This window comes from Girardinichthys multiradiatus, chromosome 24, assembly GCF_021462225.1.
Source record: "Girardinichthys multiradiatus isolate DD_20200921_A chromosome 24, DD_fGirMul_XY1, whole genome shotgun sequence".
Lineage (NCBI taxonomy): Eukaryota > Metazoa > Chordata > Actinopteri > Cyprinodontiformes > Goodeidae > Girardinichthys > Girardinichthys multiradiatus.
Genome location: NC_061816.1, coordinates 3383071 through 3400637, shown reverse-complemented (window position 1 = coordinate 3400637; position 17567 = coordinate 3383071). Strand labels below are relative to the sequence as shown.

At 38.8% G+C, this 17567-nt stretch overlaps 2 protein-coding genes across 3 annotated transcripts in view; both read right to left on the bottom strand.

Moving 5' to 3' along the window:
• Positions 1 to 12193, bottom strand: part of LOC124861422 (zinc finger protein 271-like) — a 31557-nt gene extending 19364 nt beyond the window's left edge. Inside the window, exon 1 of the mRNA XM_047355185.1 lies at positions 12134 to 12193. The gene's annotated coding sequence lies outside the window, so the exon portion shown is untranslated. The remainder of the gene's footprint in view (positions 1 to 12133) is intronic.
• The window catches only part of LOC124861420 (zinc finger protein 260-like), a 680754-nt gene continuing 666281 nt past the window's right edge, over positions 3095 to 17567 (bottom strand). The window contains exons 2-4 of one of the 2 annotated variants that reach the window (XM_047355177.1): positions 12134 to 12535; positions 10669 to 10854; positions 3095 to 7167 (exon numbers count right to left, since the gene is read on the bottom strand). In XM_047355177.1, the coding sequence (XP_047211133.1) occupies positions 5303 to 7167; positions 10669 to 10854; positions 12134 to 12272 (2190 nt within the window). In that variant the 5' untranslated portion in view covers positions 12273 to 12535 and the 3' untranslated portion in view covers positions 3095 to 5302. The remainder of the gene's footprint in view (positions 7168 to 10668; positions 10855 to 12133; positions 12536 to 17567) is intronic. The other variant, XM_047355178.1, reaches the window with a different exon arrangement.

The window sequence follows — 17567 nt, the reverse complement described above, 5'->3', positions numbered from 1 at the left end:
ACAAGCTACCTGCGTTTTAGAGTGTTGCATATTCAATTCAGTTTATTTATACAGCACCAATTCACAACTAGTCTCATCTCAAAGACCTTTCCACACAAACCTGTCAAATTCATTTCAAATTAGACAAGAAATCAGAATAAACTAATAATAATAATAATAATTCAATCATGAAGAGATCAGTTTCAATAATGATCCAACCTGATCCTCAATGGAATACAAGACAGTCTGTTGGCCAACAGTTATCTATGTAAGGGAGCCTAGCCAACCGCATCAAGACCTTGACTTTGATTTTGTTATGTGTTAACTGATCAAATATGTTTTTCTAATCAATATATTTGAAAAAAAAAATACTCACTTTTTTAGTTAGATACTGGTTAAGTATCAATGGTTCTCTACCAGGCCAGTGTTCACTCAGTCACTTCATTGTCCACTCTGTCCTCTCCAGGTTTTATGAAACTATTTTCATAGGTTAAAAATCCTGTGATTTATTTACGAGAAAACTGCTGTCAAATACTTTTATTTGGGAGATTAAATATATTCAGAGTCAGATTGTACAGGCCCTTCTCAAAATATTTGCATATTGTGATAAAGTTCATTATTTTCCATAATGTAATGATGAAAATTTAACATTCATATATTTTAGATTCATTGCACACTAACTGAAATATTTCAGGTCTTTTATTGTCTTAATACGGATGATTTTGGCATACAGCTTATGAAAACCCAAAATTCCTATCTCACAAAATTAGCATATCATTAAAAGGGTCTCTAAACGAGCTATGAACCTAATCATCTGAATCAACGAGTTAACTCTAAACACCTGCAAAAGATTCCTAAGGCCTTTAAAACTCCCAGCCTGGTTCATCACTCAAAACCCCAATCATGGGTAAGACTGCCGACCTGACTGTTGTCCAGAAGGCCACTATTGACACCCTCAAGCAAGAGGGTAGGACACAGAAAGAAATTTCTGTACGAATAGGCTGTTCCCAGAGTGCTGTATCAAGGCACCTCAGTGGGAAGTCTGTGGGAAGGAAAAAGTGTGGCAGAAAACGCTGCACAACGAGAAGAGGTGACCGGACCCTGAGGAAGATTGTGGAGAAGGGCCAATTCCAGACCTTCGGGGACCTGCGGAAGCAGTGGACTGAGTCTGGAGTAGAAACATCCAGAGCCACCGTGCACAGGCGTGTGCAGGAAATGGGCTACAGGTGCCGCATTCCCCAGGTCAAGCCACTTTTGAACCAGAAACAGCAGCAGAAGTGCCTTACCTGGGTTACAGAGAAGCAGCACTGGACTGTTGCTCAGTGGTCCAAAGTACTTTTTTCGGATGAAAGCAAATTCTGCATGTCATTCAGAAATCAAGGTGCCAGAGTCTGGAGGAAGACTGGGGAGAAGGAAATGCCAAAATGCCAGAAGTCCAGTATCAAGTACCCACAGTCAGTGATGGTCTGGGGTGCCGTGTCAGCTGCTGGTGTTGGTCCACTGTGTTTTATCAAGGGCAGGGTCAATGCAGCTAGCTATCAGGAGATTATGGAGCACTTCATGCTTCCATCTGCTGAAAAGCTTTATGGAGATGAAGATTTCCTTTTTCAGCATGACCTGGCACCTGCTCACAGTGCCAAAACCATTGGTAAATGGTTTACTGACCATGGTATCACTGTGCTCAATTTGCCTGCCAACTCTCCTGACCTGAACACCATAGAGAATCTGTGGGATATTGTGAAGAGAACGTTGAGAGACTCAAGACCCAACACTCTGGATGAGCTAAAGGCTGCTATCGAAGCATCCTGGGCCTCCATAAGACCTCAGCAGTGCCACAGGCTGATTGCCTCCATGCCACGCCGCATTGAAGCAGTCATTTCTGCAAAAGGATTCCTGACCAAGTATTGAGTGAATAACTGTACATGATTATTTGAAGGTTGACGTTTTTTGTATTAAAAACACTTTCCTTTTATTGGTCGGATGAAATATACTAATTTTGTGAGATAGGAATGTTGGGTTTTCAGGAGCTGTATGCCAAAATCATCCGTATTAAGACAATAAAAGACCTGAAATATTTCAGTTAGTGTGCAATGAATCTAAAATATATGAATGTTAAATTTTCATCATGACATTATGGAAAATAATTAACTTTATCACAATATGCAAATATTTTGAGAAGGACCTGTATATAGAAAAAAAGGTGGAACTATTGGAAAGAAGAAATAATTTTTTGCAGTTATTTCATCATTATTAAAAAAAAAAACCTTTTTTCATTATTCAACACATATGATAAGAAGGGGGAAAATAACAGGGTGGACATATCTTATTTGCTTGTATATTATCTGCTTAAAGTGAATCATTGAAAAAAGGAGCTGAAGATCTACTTAATAGAATCAATATGGAATTAAACAGACATTTGGAAGTCTAAACGCCACTTTACTGTGATATTAATTGTTCCGCAACAAGAAGCCCAACAGATTTATTTTCACAAGTGGAGCAGGCACAAGACATGCTGCACCGCCCCATCCACCCAACCGCAGCCCAGAAAAGTCAAAGTTCCTTAAAACATTCATTCATATACAATTTATTGATCTTCAGCTTAATTCTATTCAACCTTGCTTTTATAGCTCCTTTTAAAACCAAGACATAAACACAAAGATACTGCAGTAAGACTAATTAATAAAGGAGTCAGGAAACATTAAAACAATTTCTTTTAAAGTAAGACTAATTTGCTAAGAAAATATAAAACAACCATAATTAAAGTAAAAAATAGGACAAAAAGTTAAAAATTGAAAAATAAGGTACAGTGATTTTTTTCAGCTACTAACCAACTGTCTTTACATATTATTAATGAAAAGGTATGACTTCGTGGCAGAGCTTTGTCATTAATGAAGCAGGTAGGGTAAAGAGAGCTCTATAAACTATAACCAATAATTGTGCCACATCTGCCATTTGTGACTTTTATAGACTTAATACAAACTCCATGTAGAGGTGCAACTTTAACAGTTTTAAAGAAGTTTGTCAAAGTGGAGTTTGGTGTTTTGTTGCTTCTGAGGCAAAAGAAGGGAAAAGACAGCTTCTGGTTGGATTAAAACCCTCGTTTTGAACAATAAACTTTCACTTTAAAACTGTATTATAATCTTTACTGAGGAAAGCTTGGGATATTCACAGATAATCATAAAACAAGTCTGAAAGACATCCAACACAGAGCAGCAACATAAATCAAATGGAGTAAACGGGTCAAATATTACATTGAATGAAGGATTTACTCCATGTTTCATCACAGATTGCTGTAAACAGACACTGATGATATGAAATTTATTACAGCTAAAGCTAACAGAATGTTTTGATGTAACTGCATGGTTAACAAATGTTGTTGTGCAATAATATGCTGATGTTATTTTATATTTAATTAAATAACCAGCCTTTCAAGTATTGTCCTGTGAATACCAGCTGAATATGGTGGTGATATTAGAACAATAGATGAAAGAGTGATTCGAGCACTGGCATTACTGACCAGCAAACTCTGCATACATATGGAATCAATTCACCGCATCTTCTCTTCAAAATGTAAGAATTTAACAAAAAAAACAACTCTAAGTTAAAATATGTCAATTAAAAAATACTAGACTACAACTATTCAACTAAAACTACCAAACAAAATGAAGGAATACAGAAACTAATGAAATAATATACAAATACAAGATAAAAGTGGACCAATAAAATTGATGCAATGATGTCATTGTTCAGTGTTGATATTAAGGTTTAAAAACCAGGATTTATTTTGAGGAATCTGGAAATGAGGTCAAATTAGTTTTAAAAGTAATTAAGAGCAACAACTGGTATATGTTCAAACAACCAGTCACAACACAAAACAGAAGGTAAGTAAAACATTATTTTAATAAAATAATTTTCAAAAGAATAATTTCCCAAATTAGAAATCTATAACCTTTTGGGACAATTGATTTTCAATGGTATGTAATTATTCTTCAGCACATGGTTGAACAGAGTTATTACCACTTAAAATGGAAGTGAGAAACTTTATGTGAAGACGCCAGGGGGCGAACCGCCAATGGACGGATAGAGAGATGTGGTGATTCACATCTAGGTCACCAGCTGCTAAGACAAAAAAAATACCTTATTCAATAATTGTATACGTTATTTTAAATACCATACAATACAAATATTAATGTGGATACAAGCATTGATGGTGCGTTATCCAACGATTACGGAGAGAATGAGACAAGCTCTGTTGTAAACAAAGCTGTATACCATGTTTATAAGCAAGGCTATTAGCCTGTTAGCCGCTAGCAAAGACAACCTTTAGCATGTTTTAAACAGTACTGGAACACATTTTTAGCAGGTTAGTTCAAAGCGATTAAACAAAAACACAGATAAAATGGAGCAAAATCCCATTACTGGACCATCACTGTTTAAAACATCTCATTGAAATAATGTTTGTTTCAACTTTAAAACACAGAACAAATAAAACTAGCCTTAAGGCTTAGAGGCCTGTTCAGATTAGCTTCACCAGGTAGCCTCATACCACCACAAACAAAAGCTAAACACAATGAAATTAACAATATTTAGGTTGTTTTATCCTAAACTAATTTTCTTTAACGAGACACTGCCTCTTAAGTGGACTGTTCTGATGAACAGAAGTCAAGGGCATTCTAAGGGCGTCAAGTTGCCTTGTCAGCCCATGAGTCTCACCTTAGATGGCAGTCCAGAACCATGCCCAGGTACTTCTAGCATTAGTCTCAATTTGATCTCCATCGATGATGGTTGGGGAGAATGACTGAAGCTTCCTGAAGTCAATAGCAACTTGAATTCTTTGCACCAATTAGTGAAAAGGCCTGAACTAGTCCATGCTCCTCTCCTTTGTCGTCTAAAAGGGCCATGTCGTCAGCATATTTAATTAAATGTCTATTAGGGAAAGTGCTTTTGCAGGAGTTTGTGTACAACGTGAATAACAATGAAGATAAAGCACATCCATGAGGAGAGCTTTGCTGGTAATTGTTTTGTCAGAGAGTGTTGAACCTGCTGGACTCTACCTATTAAAAAGTCTGTAATCCATAAAACCAACCTATGTGCAATGAAACACTCTCATTTAAATCTGTTAAAACCCTAGGATGAATGGAGGCCCTGGCAAACATAACTAGCAATGGGTTTGTCTTTTCTGTAAATTCTATCATCCTGGTTTAGATTTGACTTGAAGGTGAAGTTTTTACCACATTCATCACAACCAAAAGGTTTCTCTCCAGGTTGGATGTTTGCGTTTGTTCTATTGTGACTTGAAACCAAAACAGTCCACAGAAAGATCTTAACCAAAGGGTTTATTTCCAGTGTGAATTCTCATGTGCGTGTTTAATAGTGACTTGGTGATAAATCTTTTTCCACATGCATCACAACCAAACGGTTTGTCTCTTGTATGAATTCTCATGTGTCTGTTTAAATGTGACTTGTAGGCAAATCTTTTTCCACATGCATCACAACTAAAAGGTTTGTCTCCTATGTGGATTCTCATGTGTCTGTTTAAATATGACTTGCAGGCAAATCTTTTTCCACATGCATCACAACTAACAGGTTTGTCTCCTGTGTGAATGCTCATGTGTGTGTTTAAATCTGACTTGAAGGCAAATCTTTTTCCACATGCATCACAACTAACAGGTTTGTCTCCTGTGTGGATTCTCACGTGTCTGTTTAAATGTGACTTGTAGGCAAATCTTTTTCCACATGTATCACAACTAAAAGGTTTGTCTCCTGTGTGGATTTTCATGTGTGTGTTTAAATGTGACTTGGAGACATATCTTCCTCCACATGCATCACAACTAAAAGGTTTGTCTCCTGTGTGAATTCTCATGTGTTTGTTTAAATCTGACTTGGAGACGAATCTTCTTCCACATGCATCACAACTAAAAGGTTTGTCTCCTGTGTGAATTCTAATGTGTGTGTTTAAATCTGACTTGAAGACAAATCTTTTTCCACATGTATCACAACTAAAGGGTTTGTCTCCTGTGTGGATTCTCATGTGTGTGTTTAAATATGACTTGGAGACAAATCTTTTTCCACAAGCATCACAACTAAAAGGTTGATCTCCTGTGTGGATTCTCATGTGTGTGTTTAAATATGACTTGGAGGAAAATCTTTTTCCACATGTATCACAACTAAAGGGTTTATCTCCTGTGTGAATACTGATGTGTTTGCCTAAACGTGACTTGTAGGTAAATCTTGTTCCAGATGCATCACAAATTAAAGGTTTGTCTCCTGTGTGGACGTTTGTGTGCTTTTTGAGATCTCGTTTCAAGTTAAAACTTTTACCACACTCACCACAGTTAAAATCTTTACTACCCGTCTGAAACTTCGTCAGTGAATCTATGTTTTTCTTTTCTCTGAAACATGTCTCACTACCAGAACAATCTGAAGACGTTAATCTTGGATGACATGTCATGTGACTCTGAAGAGAGCGTCTGTTAGCAAATTTTCCTCCACACTCAGAGCAGCTCAAAGATTTGTTGACAGCGTTTCTGCCTGACCCTGGAGTCCTGCTCTCCTTCCAATCATCCTCACTGTCTTCAGTTTCAGAGTCTGATAAGTGTTTAAGCTCAGATTTATGATGCTTCACATCATCATCCTCTTCATCATCTTCACTATCTTCAGTTTCAGAGTCTGACAAGCGTTTAAGCTCAGATTCACGATGCTTCACATCATCATCCTCTTCATCATCTTCACTATCTTCAGTTTCAGAGGTTGATAAGTGTTTAAGCTCAGATTCACGATGCTTCACATCATCATCCTCTTCATCATCTTCACTATCTTCAGTTTCAGAATAGTTGAAAGAGCCTCCATGAGTATTTAGATCTGGGTTCCTGCTGGATTCTGATGTTCCACAGTCCTCTTCTTTAATTTCTGCTTTTATCTGGTCACCTGAGCTCCTGCTTGGAAGATCTCTGTCTTCTGTCTGGTGTTGATGAAGCTGAGAGAACAGAGGTTTCTCTTCATCCTCTTCACTCTTCATATGAACAACAGTTAATGGAAACCTGGTATCATCAGTCTCCTCCTTCACATTCAGTTGCTCTCCATCCTGGCTGGACCAGATTCTTTCATTTTCCTCCTTTATGTGGTGGAGCTCCAGCTCCTGCTGGTCCATATCAGGACTCTGTTCTTCAGGAGCCTCTTCTTTAACATCTGCAGACATCATTGAAACACATTACATGCATTATGAACAACTTTACCTTGACAATGTTACAAAGATTATAAAGATTAAAACTAGAGAAAAGAATCTGATAAATATTATCAGTGAACAGTACAGTAGGTAAAATCAGAAAGGCCACAATGGTGTGATAACCTGGACTGTAAATATATTGGTTTCACGGTGTCATGGTTTAACACTAGAACTCCCAGGGCCCTCAATTTGACGGGTTTGAAAGTTTGACATGACATAACTCTGGTTTATTAAAACTCTTATCTTCCTGGCATCCTGACTTTTTCTAAACCTGTGTCTTGTGTATTCCTATGTCTCTATTTAAAGATCTATCATTTACATTGATATTTTTTTCCCCGCGGCTGAGAATACGCGCAAGCGTTGCCTAGCAACCGCCACTCTAGAACGCAGTCTGAGAAGGAGATTGTTGGCATCCTACAAATGGCTTCTAGAAGGATGTTTTCTGCTCAAGAGGCATTGGAGATGCTTCAAAAATTAGATGATCGTGATTCTGGGGTCTAGAGGGATTCTGACGGTTCTTGGTCAGCATTCAGTTCAGTGACAGCGGGTCAGAAAGTGAGCCTCCCCACGGCTAAAAAACACGAATCGTCCCGTTAGCAGGAGGTTGTGGCTCATTATTTCAAGGTAGTAAAAGACTAGCCTATGTAACGATTTTATCATTTTAGGCTATAGTTTACAGATTAGTAAACTAATAATATATAAACTATAGCAACAGTGCCACAATCAGTGCAGGTTCAGAGACAGGGAGAGGAGCCAGGTGATCAGTGCCCAGCTATAAACCCAGCAATCCAGCTGGCAGGAGAGAAACTACAGATCAAGGTACTGATGATGGACAAAGAAATAAACAATAAGTTAGGTCATAGATATAGTAGCCCAAGAACAACAATCTATTCTGCGCCTAACTGCGTTTTCATCACAAGACGAGCGCACACCTGGGAAGGAGGAGGAAATAGGAAAGGATGGCGCTGTGTGGACAGTGGTAGGGGAGGAAGAAAGTAGAGGGAGGCGTCAGAGCTAGAACGTATAGACAGAGCGCCAGATCCAAGATACCCAGACCGCGTTCCTCTGATTGGTGGATGCCAAAATGCTCATCCTGGCTGAGGCCCGCAGAGGAGATGATTTCTCCTGGGACATGAGTGTGGATGAGCTGAAGGCATTTTTAGCGCTAGTTTATGTCCGCGAAGTGAAAGGGGGGCGTAACATGGAGCTGTCCAGATTTTGGTCAGATTAGTAAAGCTTTTTTTTTTTTTTTTATGTACTCACTACTCTGTATTATTTTTCAGTACTATTTTTAAATAATAATAAAACATAATAGGTTTTGATCAAATGCTATTATTAATTCTTGTCAAAACCATCATTTTTTAGCGTGCAAGAAAACCTTTAGCATGCTGACCAATGTAATGTGATGACATCATCACCGCCTCGCATCCAGAATGCTCGCCATCAAATTGACGGGCTTGGGAGTTCTAGTGTTAATTACCATATTCTAAAACACAAATGTATATAGTGATTTAAATGCTTTGATTTAAAGCTGAAAAAGAATAGTTACATTGTTGATATAAATACCATGTTTATTATTTTGTACATAATATATAAAGCTTTTTTTGTTATTTTTAAGGATTTTCAATTACTTTGGATGCTTTTATTCGAAGCTTCATGCTTTTGATTGGTTATGATTTCAATCAGATTTTCTTGAATCTCTTTACTCCTGCCTTACAGGTACATGTTTTCATCATGCTGAGCTGTGCTTTACATTAGATTATAACTGCGTTATCTAACCTCTTATCCAACCAGGTCCCTGAACAACTGACCATTAACAGAGTTTATCTACAGCCACTTCAGTGATATATTTCTTCCTGATTGGGAATAATACTCTCCTCCAATCGAGGATCTCCTTTGGAAACTAGTCAATGACACTGAAGTTCGTTCCCCGTAGCTCTCTGCCCCGACTCCTGACCTGCTCTTTCTGCTTGTAGTGCCTGAATTTCGCTACAAATGGCCGAGGCCAGTTGTTGTCGGGCTTCTTACCTCCGAGCCAGTTAACACGATGGAATGTGATGTTTTTAACCTCGTCACTTGGGAGATTTAGCTGACTTTGGAGAAATTATCAGATAGTGGATTCAGAGTCCTCCTCTGCCCGTTACGGGATGCTGGAGAAGACAAGGTTGTCCTGCATGCCCCAAGCTTGTATATTCAGGATGGTCTCCCTCATTTCTTTGTTTCAGACAGCTGCATCATTCCATTGGTACGTTTCTTTACCTTATACCTCAGTGTTTGTTTCTTGGCTGTGAGCGAAGCTTGTTGTTTGTGGCTGAACTCCAGAGATTCCCTCAGAGCTTGAAAATTCCTTGTGGAGAACCTCCACCAGGGTAAGACGAGCATCCAGGCTGGGTAGCTTCTTGCCGATAGAATCCAGGACATCAGCGTAGCTTTTCTCTGACGAGATAGTGGAGGTGCTGGCCGAGCATTCTGAACGGGGGTATCTTGATGCTTGTGTGGTCATGGATGCAGATTTTTGTGTTTTGCCCATTACTATGTTGTCAAAACATTGGTCTACCTAGCTCTCCAGGCTGTCTAAGGTTTCCTCTTCCAATTTGTTTTGTTGGGAAATATGAGACTGTGGTTAGTATTTTAAACGTTTCTATGTTGGGCTTCAATTTATTGGCTTGTTTTACTTGAGTTATTACTTGAGCACAGCTCTCACGAGATCTCAGCCACTCATCATGTCGTCACGTCCATGCTTCTCACTTAATACTTCCAATTATTAAGTGCAAGCAGCCAAACAATCACATTTTCATAGTTTATTCTGAATATCTAAACACGGTGGGTGATTTTGGATATGAATGATACATTATATATTAATTATGATTGTTAAATTCTATTTTTTTCTAAATATTCATAATCATACAATCATAATTTCACAACATGCCATTCTAACAAAATAATCCTAATGGGTACCAAATTCAGCACGGTAATGGTAGATAAACTTTTAGTGTTCAACACACACACACATCCTTGTACTTATATCTTTATGAGCACTTTTCAGTTACTTCCATTGACTTCCATTCATTGGGCCTAACCCTAACTCAATTCATACCCTAGTTCTAAACCCAACTCCTGTCCCAAGAACGGAATTTGAAAATGTGAGGACCAGGAAAATGTCCTCACTTTGCGATAAAAATACAAAAAATGGTTCTTAATCAGCAGCAAGTACACACACACACACACACACACACAAGGCCAGTACATCCATTCATCGATGTGGAAACTTGGGAATAAGCGTCTCTTGCCCAAGGGGATATCTACCTGTAGAAGGTCTGGAGCTGGAATTAAATATCAGGATAAATACTATACCTTAAAAATACCTTTTTATGAAGCAAATCTGGTTTTGATCATAAAAGACAACCAGATGCACCAGACTGTTAGCTGCCAGACAGGAGACACACACACAAACAAATCCTTACTCTTGATAGGAGCTGCAGTTAATGGAAACCTGGTATCAGTCTCCTCCTTCACAGTGAGCTGCTCTCCTTCCTGACTGGTCCAGAGTTCCTCCTGTTCCTCCTTTATCTGGAGGGACTCTGGCTCCTGCTGATCCACATCAGGACTCTGTTCTTCAGGAGCCTCTTCTTTAACATCTGCTGGCAGCACTGAAACACATTACATGCATTATGAACAACTTTAACTTCATGTTTCTAAGCTGGTAAAGATTCACATTAGAGAAAAACATCTGATCAGCAGTTTAGAGAAAACTGAACCTCAAGAACTGACAGTTTAGGTCACGTGCAGAATCTCATATTTAACCCCTGAATTAAATCACTATTATATAAAACATAATTGCCTGAGTTTTGCTGTGAAGCAGATGGTTTGTGAAGTAGAGATTGTTCTTATGAATATAGCACAGACACCAGAAATAAACACATTTCATCATTTAGTGCAGTGATAAGAAAAAGGAGACATAATTTATCATAAACCAACAACTAGTTGTTCCTTAAACAATCCTTCAATGTGTGAAATATGCATCAGGCGGCATTAGTGGACAGTTTCTGAGGGAAATCCATCAGAACCCATGAGATCTATTCTATTTTATGATTAGTTGTAGCTTTAAATATTACGTATCACTTTTATATCAGTGAGCGTTATTATTCAATGATGGGAACTCGTGTTACTCCATGCTTGTGGCTTTATGTTCAGAATATTTGACGTGCAAACGATAGTTTAATATGCACTGAAGGAGCTCTCTCTACATCAGCAACAAGAAGATTACAGAACAGTTTCTGGTTATTTTATTGAACTTCATATTCAGTGAGATGTTTTGTCCTAAACTAGAGGTCTGTCACCTTTACAATAAAAGAGCAATTTTTGGCCTCAGTCCAGCTACATAAAACTAATTTAAAGACACAAACGTTACATGACCTTTTGAAAAAGACGTTATAATTTCTGATAAATATCTACTATGTTAAAATTTGTTTTTATTTTCAAAGAACCTATTTTAGTTTTAGATTCTAAAATAATGAGAAAAAAAAAAAGGGATGGACACATTTTCCTCTATTGGATGTTGATATTTGTGGAAAATGATGTAAAAACATCACATAGTTTCTAACCTGATGACAAGAAAAATAAATGTTGGGAAAAGTCTGTGGAAATCTAAATAACTGCTAAAACCTGCATTTATTATTTTATTTTTATTTTTAAAAACAAACACATCAGATCCATTGACTTATATCGGCTCACTTCACCGCAGTTAGATGATCCTCTGTCGTTTCAAACTCTAATATTTCTGAGCTGGGCTCCAGAAGCTCCTGCTGATGTTTCACTATCCTAACAACGAGTTCTAATTCAGAGGAATAATCCACCAGCAGACTGAAAACGGCTCCTAAACTTTAACTACCATCCACACAGTTGGCATGAAGAAGGAAACATCCAAACCTAATCTGGGCTGGAAAACATCATCCATCATCTGGTGTCTCTTCCTCTGCTGCGTCCTGCCGCTGTTTGAGCTCCTGCTTCCCTCCAGTTTCTTTGACCAGATGTTCCTCAAGCTGCTGGACTTCTTTCCAGAGTTCATCAACTGCTGCTGCTGCAGCTCTCTTACAGCTTTATCAACACTCCTGCTGACGAACAGGGAACAAAGGATGAGGAACCCGGAAGAGATCCGCGTGTTTGGGAAGAGGGGGCGGGGCCAGCGGAACGTTATGCCTGATCGGGTTTGTTCGTGCGCGTCCCCGCGGAGGAGCGAGCAGTGAGAGGGGGAGGAGCTTGCCGCAGGAGTCCACCCAGCCTGTCAGCTGAGTTTCTGGTTTTGAGAGTTTCTTTCTTGGTGATTTAGCTCTTGAAGTCAACAAAAGAAAGACAAATAAAACAGTTATATCTGTATGGTCAATGTTACAGCAAAGGTTTGTCTCGTTTATCCATTTCTTCTTATATAACTTACGACGTTCTCACTGTGAAAGTGTCGGTTTCACGCTTTCGTCGTTTGTCATAAATATCTGCAAATTTACATTTTAAACTATAGTAGTAAAAATAATAAAATTATTTATTACTATAATAATTATATATATATATATTATATTATAATTATTTATTATTTACTTATAATTTTATGTGTGCCTTAAACTTCTACAACCTGGTATTTCTTTTGTATATGCATGCCACTCGTTTCTGTAGTCTGGAAATGAGGTTAAGTTAGTCTTGGAACCAATTTAGGCAATAATCAGCAGACCTTTAGACAACCATTCACAATGCAAGATCAGATAAAATATTATTTTAATAAAATAATGTTTTAAAGAATGATCTGCGGAATAAAACCAACTGGATGACTAATTCTCAACGGTGTCTCATTAGCTGCCTTTATTTATTAAAATAATATTTAAAGAAATATTATTAAGGAAATAAATGGTAAAATATTTAAGGAAATATTTTGGAAAAGAGACAAATCTTTCTGGAGAAATGGGGCTTAATGGTGTTTACTTAGTTATCAAATTTTGTAAAATACTGTTTAGGGAACTATTATTTACTGGATATAAAACTGACAACCTTTTCTGGGAAAATATTACTTAACAGCTGATAGCTGATAGCTTAGCACCAGAATCAAACAAACACACTTTAAAAATACCGTTAATAAAAGGGTTAAAATGCATAAGCGTGGACGTTGCGTTATGATCAATCTTCTGTTTAAAATCACCCTTCAAGTAAAGTTTGTCTTAACTTTAAAACACATAAACAAAACAAAACTTCATAAAATGAAAAACGTTTAGATTATTTCATTCTAAATCACTTCTATCTCTCTGCCCAAACCCTAATCTCGTTTGAATTGTGTTGAGGAGGAGTTGTCTGGGCGACAACGACGTTTGAAGAAAGCTCCGTGAACAAAGGGTTAGCTTCCAGCTAACCTCCGTAGCTGTGGATGAAAGACGGCTCGTTGTGTCTGTCAACCATCTACACGTTACCACGGTGATGCAGTCTCTGCTGTTGTCCTTCCTTCAGACTGGAAAAACCCCGCTTCACTCGGCTTGTAGAGACCGCTTCTCTGCAGGGGATTCTCTGGAACACAGTTCGCTTCTGCAGATCTCAGAGAGAGTAAAGCAATGCTTATACCTTAATTTCCCCTCTTTATGAAAAAAATCACTGGGTACGCAAACAGTGATTCACTTGTACTTAACTTTGCATATGATTGCGTGATCTTATGACACCCTTGGATCCAGTTTGAAGAGTTTATGTCTGTTTGCCAGCAAAGAGACATAAGCGCGCTGCCTTTCTGGCCAGTCTCGCACGGAGTCCGGGTGGAAGAGAGAGGATGTAGCAAGAGCTGTGCTTTTATTTGGGCAGTGGCATCACAGGAAGTCCGCAGTTATCCCATTTCCTGGCTGTGCCGGAAGAAGGTTAATGCACTTTATTTTGAAAGTTCCAGAAAAGTTTATACCGGAGTTTTAATGTTGAAATCCATGGCTGTGGTTCCAAAAGACTTCAAAACAGCATCAATTCTTCTAGGTACATTTGCACAGTTTTTGAAGGAACACAGCTGGTAACTTGTTCCAAACATCTTGGAGAACTAACCACAGATCTTCTGTGGATGTTGGCTTCCCCACATCCTTCTGTCTCTTCATGTAATCCCAGACACACTGGATGATGTTGAGATCAGGGCTCTGTGGGGCCATAACATCGCTTCCAGTAAGTCTTGTTCTTCTTTACTCTGAAGATAGTTCTTAATGACTTTGGCTGTATGTTTGGTTTGGCTCACTTAGTATTTTTTAAATTGATACAAATAAACAATCATTCTTTATATTTCTGAAAGCATTCTTTGTTTACAGCATTTTTTTCACACCTGCCTAAAACGTTTGCCCAGTACTGTATATCCTTCAAAAGCTTTTTGATTTCCGAGCAACACCAAAAAGATGAGGTCCACAGATCTGTGGGATATATCAGCATGTTAGGAATAACCTTTATTAATATGCTCACAGCTGTTTTTCCCATTTATACCATAGTGAAATAAAGTATAAGTTCTAATGTTTCGCTTTTGTTAGAATAGGATAGAAATCCTCATCGACACACAGTACAAGGATAAATGGCCCAAGGTTTGTCATGAACGACTTGTGGCTGCGGCACTGGGTTTGATAGTGGAGCAGCCTGTATAACTGGTTTGATTAGAAAGCCACTACACAACCTATCAGATAAACACCACAATGGTGACACATACAGGTCCTTCTCAAAATATTAGCATATTGTGATAAAGTTCATTATTTTCCATAATGTCATGATGAAAATTTAACATTCATATATTTTAGATTCATTGCACACTAACTGAAATATTTCAGGTCTTTTATTGTCTTAATACGGATGATTTTGGCATACAGCTCATGAAAACCCAAAATTCCTATCTCACAAAATTAGCATATCATTAAAAGGGTCTCTAAACGAGCTATGAACCTAATCATCTGAATCAACGAGTTAACTCTAAACACCTGCAAAAGATTCCTGAGGCCTTTAAAACTCCCAGCCTGGTTCATCACTCAAAACCCCAATCATGGGTAAGACTGCCAACCTGACTGCTGTCCAGAAGGCCACTATTGACACCCTCAAGCAAGAGGGTAAGACACAGAAAGAAATTTCTGAACGAATAGGCTGTTCCCAGAGTGCTGTATCAAGGCACCTCAGTGGGAAGTCTGTGGGAAGGAAAAAGTGTGGCAGAAAACGCTGCACAACGAGAAGAGGTGACCGGACCCTGAGGAAGATTGTGGAGAAGGGCCGATTCCAGACCTTGGGGGACCTGCGGAAGCAGTGGACTGAGTCTGGAGTAGAAACATCTAGAGCCACCGTGCACAGGCGTGTGCTGGAAATGGGCTACAGGTGCCGCATTCCCCAGACTTGGGCTACAGAGAAGCAGCACTGGACTGTTGCTCAGTGGTCCAAAGTACTTTTTTCGGATGAAAGCAAATTCTGCATGTCATTCGGAAATCAAGGTGCCAGAGTCTGGAGGAAGACTGGGGAGAAGGAAATGCCAAAATGCCAGAAGTCCAGTGTCAAGTACCCACAGTCAGTGATGGTCCGGGGTGCCGTGTCAGCTGCTGGTGTTGGTCCACTGTGTTTTATCAAGGGCAGGATCAATGCAGCTAGCTATCAGGAGATTGTGGAGCACTTCATGCTTCCATCTGCTGAAAGCTTTATGGAGATGAAGATTTCATTTTTCAGCACGACCTGGCACCTGCTCACAGTGCCAAACCACTGGTAAATGGTTTACTGACCATGTTATCGCTGTGCTCAATTGGCCTGCCAACTCTCCTGACCTGAACCCCATAGAGAATCTGTGGGATATTGTGAAGAGAACGTTGAGAGACTCAAGACCCAACACTCTGGATGAGCTAAAGGCCGCTATCGAAGCATCCTGGGCCTCCATAAGACCTCAGCAGTGCCGCAGGCTGATTGCCTCCATGCCACGCCGCATTGAAGCAGTCATTTCTGCAAAAGGATTCCCGACCAAGTATTGAGTGCATAACTGTACATGATTATTTGAAGGTTGACGTTTTTTGTATTAAAAACACTTTTCTTTTATTGGTCGGATGAAATATGCTAATTTTGTGAGATAGGAATTTTGGGTTTTCATGAGCTGTATGCCAAAATCATCCGTATTAAGACAATAAAAGACCTGATATATTTCAGTTAGTGTGCAACAAATCTAAAATATATGAATGTTAAATTTTCATCATGACATTATGGAAAATAATGAACTTTATCACAATATGCTAATATTTTGAGAAGGACTTGTAGTCTGCTGATAAACACTGAGGGAAGGAACATCTATTGCATTGGAGTACCAGATATAAAAACTGTATGTGACCTTCTATTGAGGCTCTTGGTCATCTTCTAACAGACGGCGACGGTCTGAGATGGGAGCCTCAGCACTGATCTCTGTAATCACTCCTCTGCCTAAATTTAGATTAAAGGAGCTAAAAGTTAGAAACTGTTTGAGAGTCGTTCATTTAAGAGACTTTAGAGTGTGTGATTGCTTCTGGGGACCAAGGACCGGAGGAGCAACGAGACGTCTGACTGCCAACAAGGTGCGGTAGCTCGGACAGATATGAAAGGTAATATTATTTGGTGTGGAAAATTTAATGCACATCGTTCGTTATGAGGGCGTGAGGAAATAGATTATAATGGTAAAATAATGGAAGAATATTTGGATGGTAAAAATCTTGTATGTTTAAATAATGGAGAGACGACAAGAATTGATATTAATTCAGGTAATTAATCTGTCTTAGATTCAACATTTGTTTCTAGTAGTTTAGCACCACTAAGAGAGTGGTAAGGTAGAAATAAGTCATTTGGTAGTGATCATTATATTATAGTCAGTGAAAAACTAGTCCATGCATTTGTTACTTCAAGGCTGGACTATTGTAATTCGTTACTATCAGGATGTCCACAAAATGCAGTTAAAAGCCTTCAGCTGATTCAGAACGCTGCAGCAAGAGTTCTGATGAAAATTAAAAAGAGAGATCATATTTCTCCTATTTAAGCTTCCCTTCATTGGCTCCCTGTTAAATCCAGAATAGAATTTAAAATTCTCCTCCTCACATATAAAGCCCTTAATGATTTAGCTCCATCATACATCAGAGATCTGATTGGTCCATATGTTCCTAACAGAGCACTTTGTTCTCAGACTGCAGGTTTACTGGTGGTTCCTAGAGTCTCTAGAAGTAGAATGGGAGGCAGATCCTTTAGTTATCAGACTCCTCTCCTGTGGAACCAGCTCCCAGTTTTAGTCCGTGAGGCAGACACCCTGTCTACTTTTAAGGCTAGGCTTAAAACTTTCCTTTTTGATAAAGCTTATAGTTAGAGTGGCTTAGTTTATCAGGGCTCCCTCCCTGTT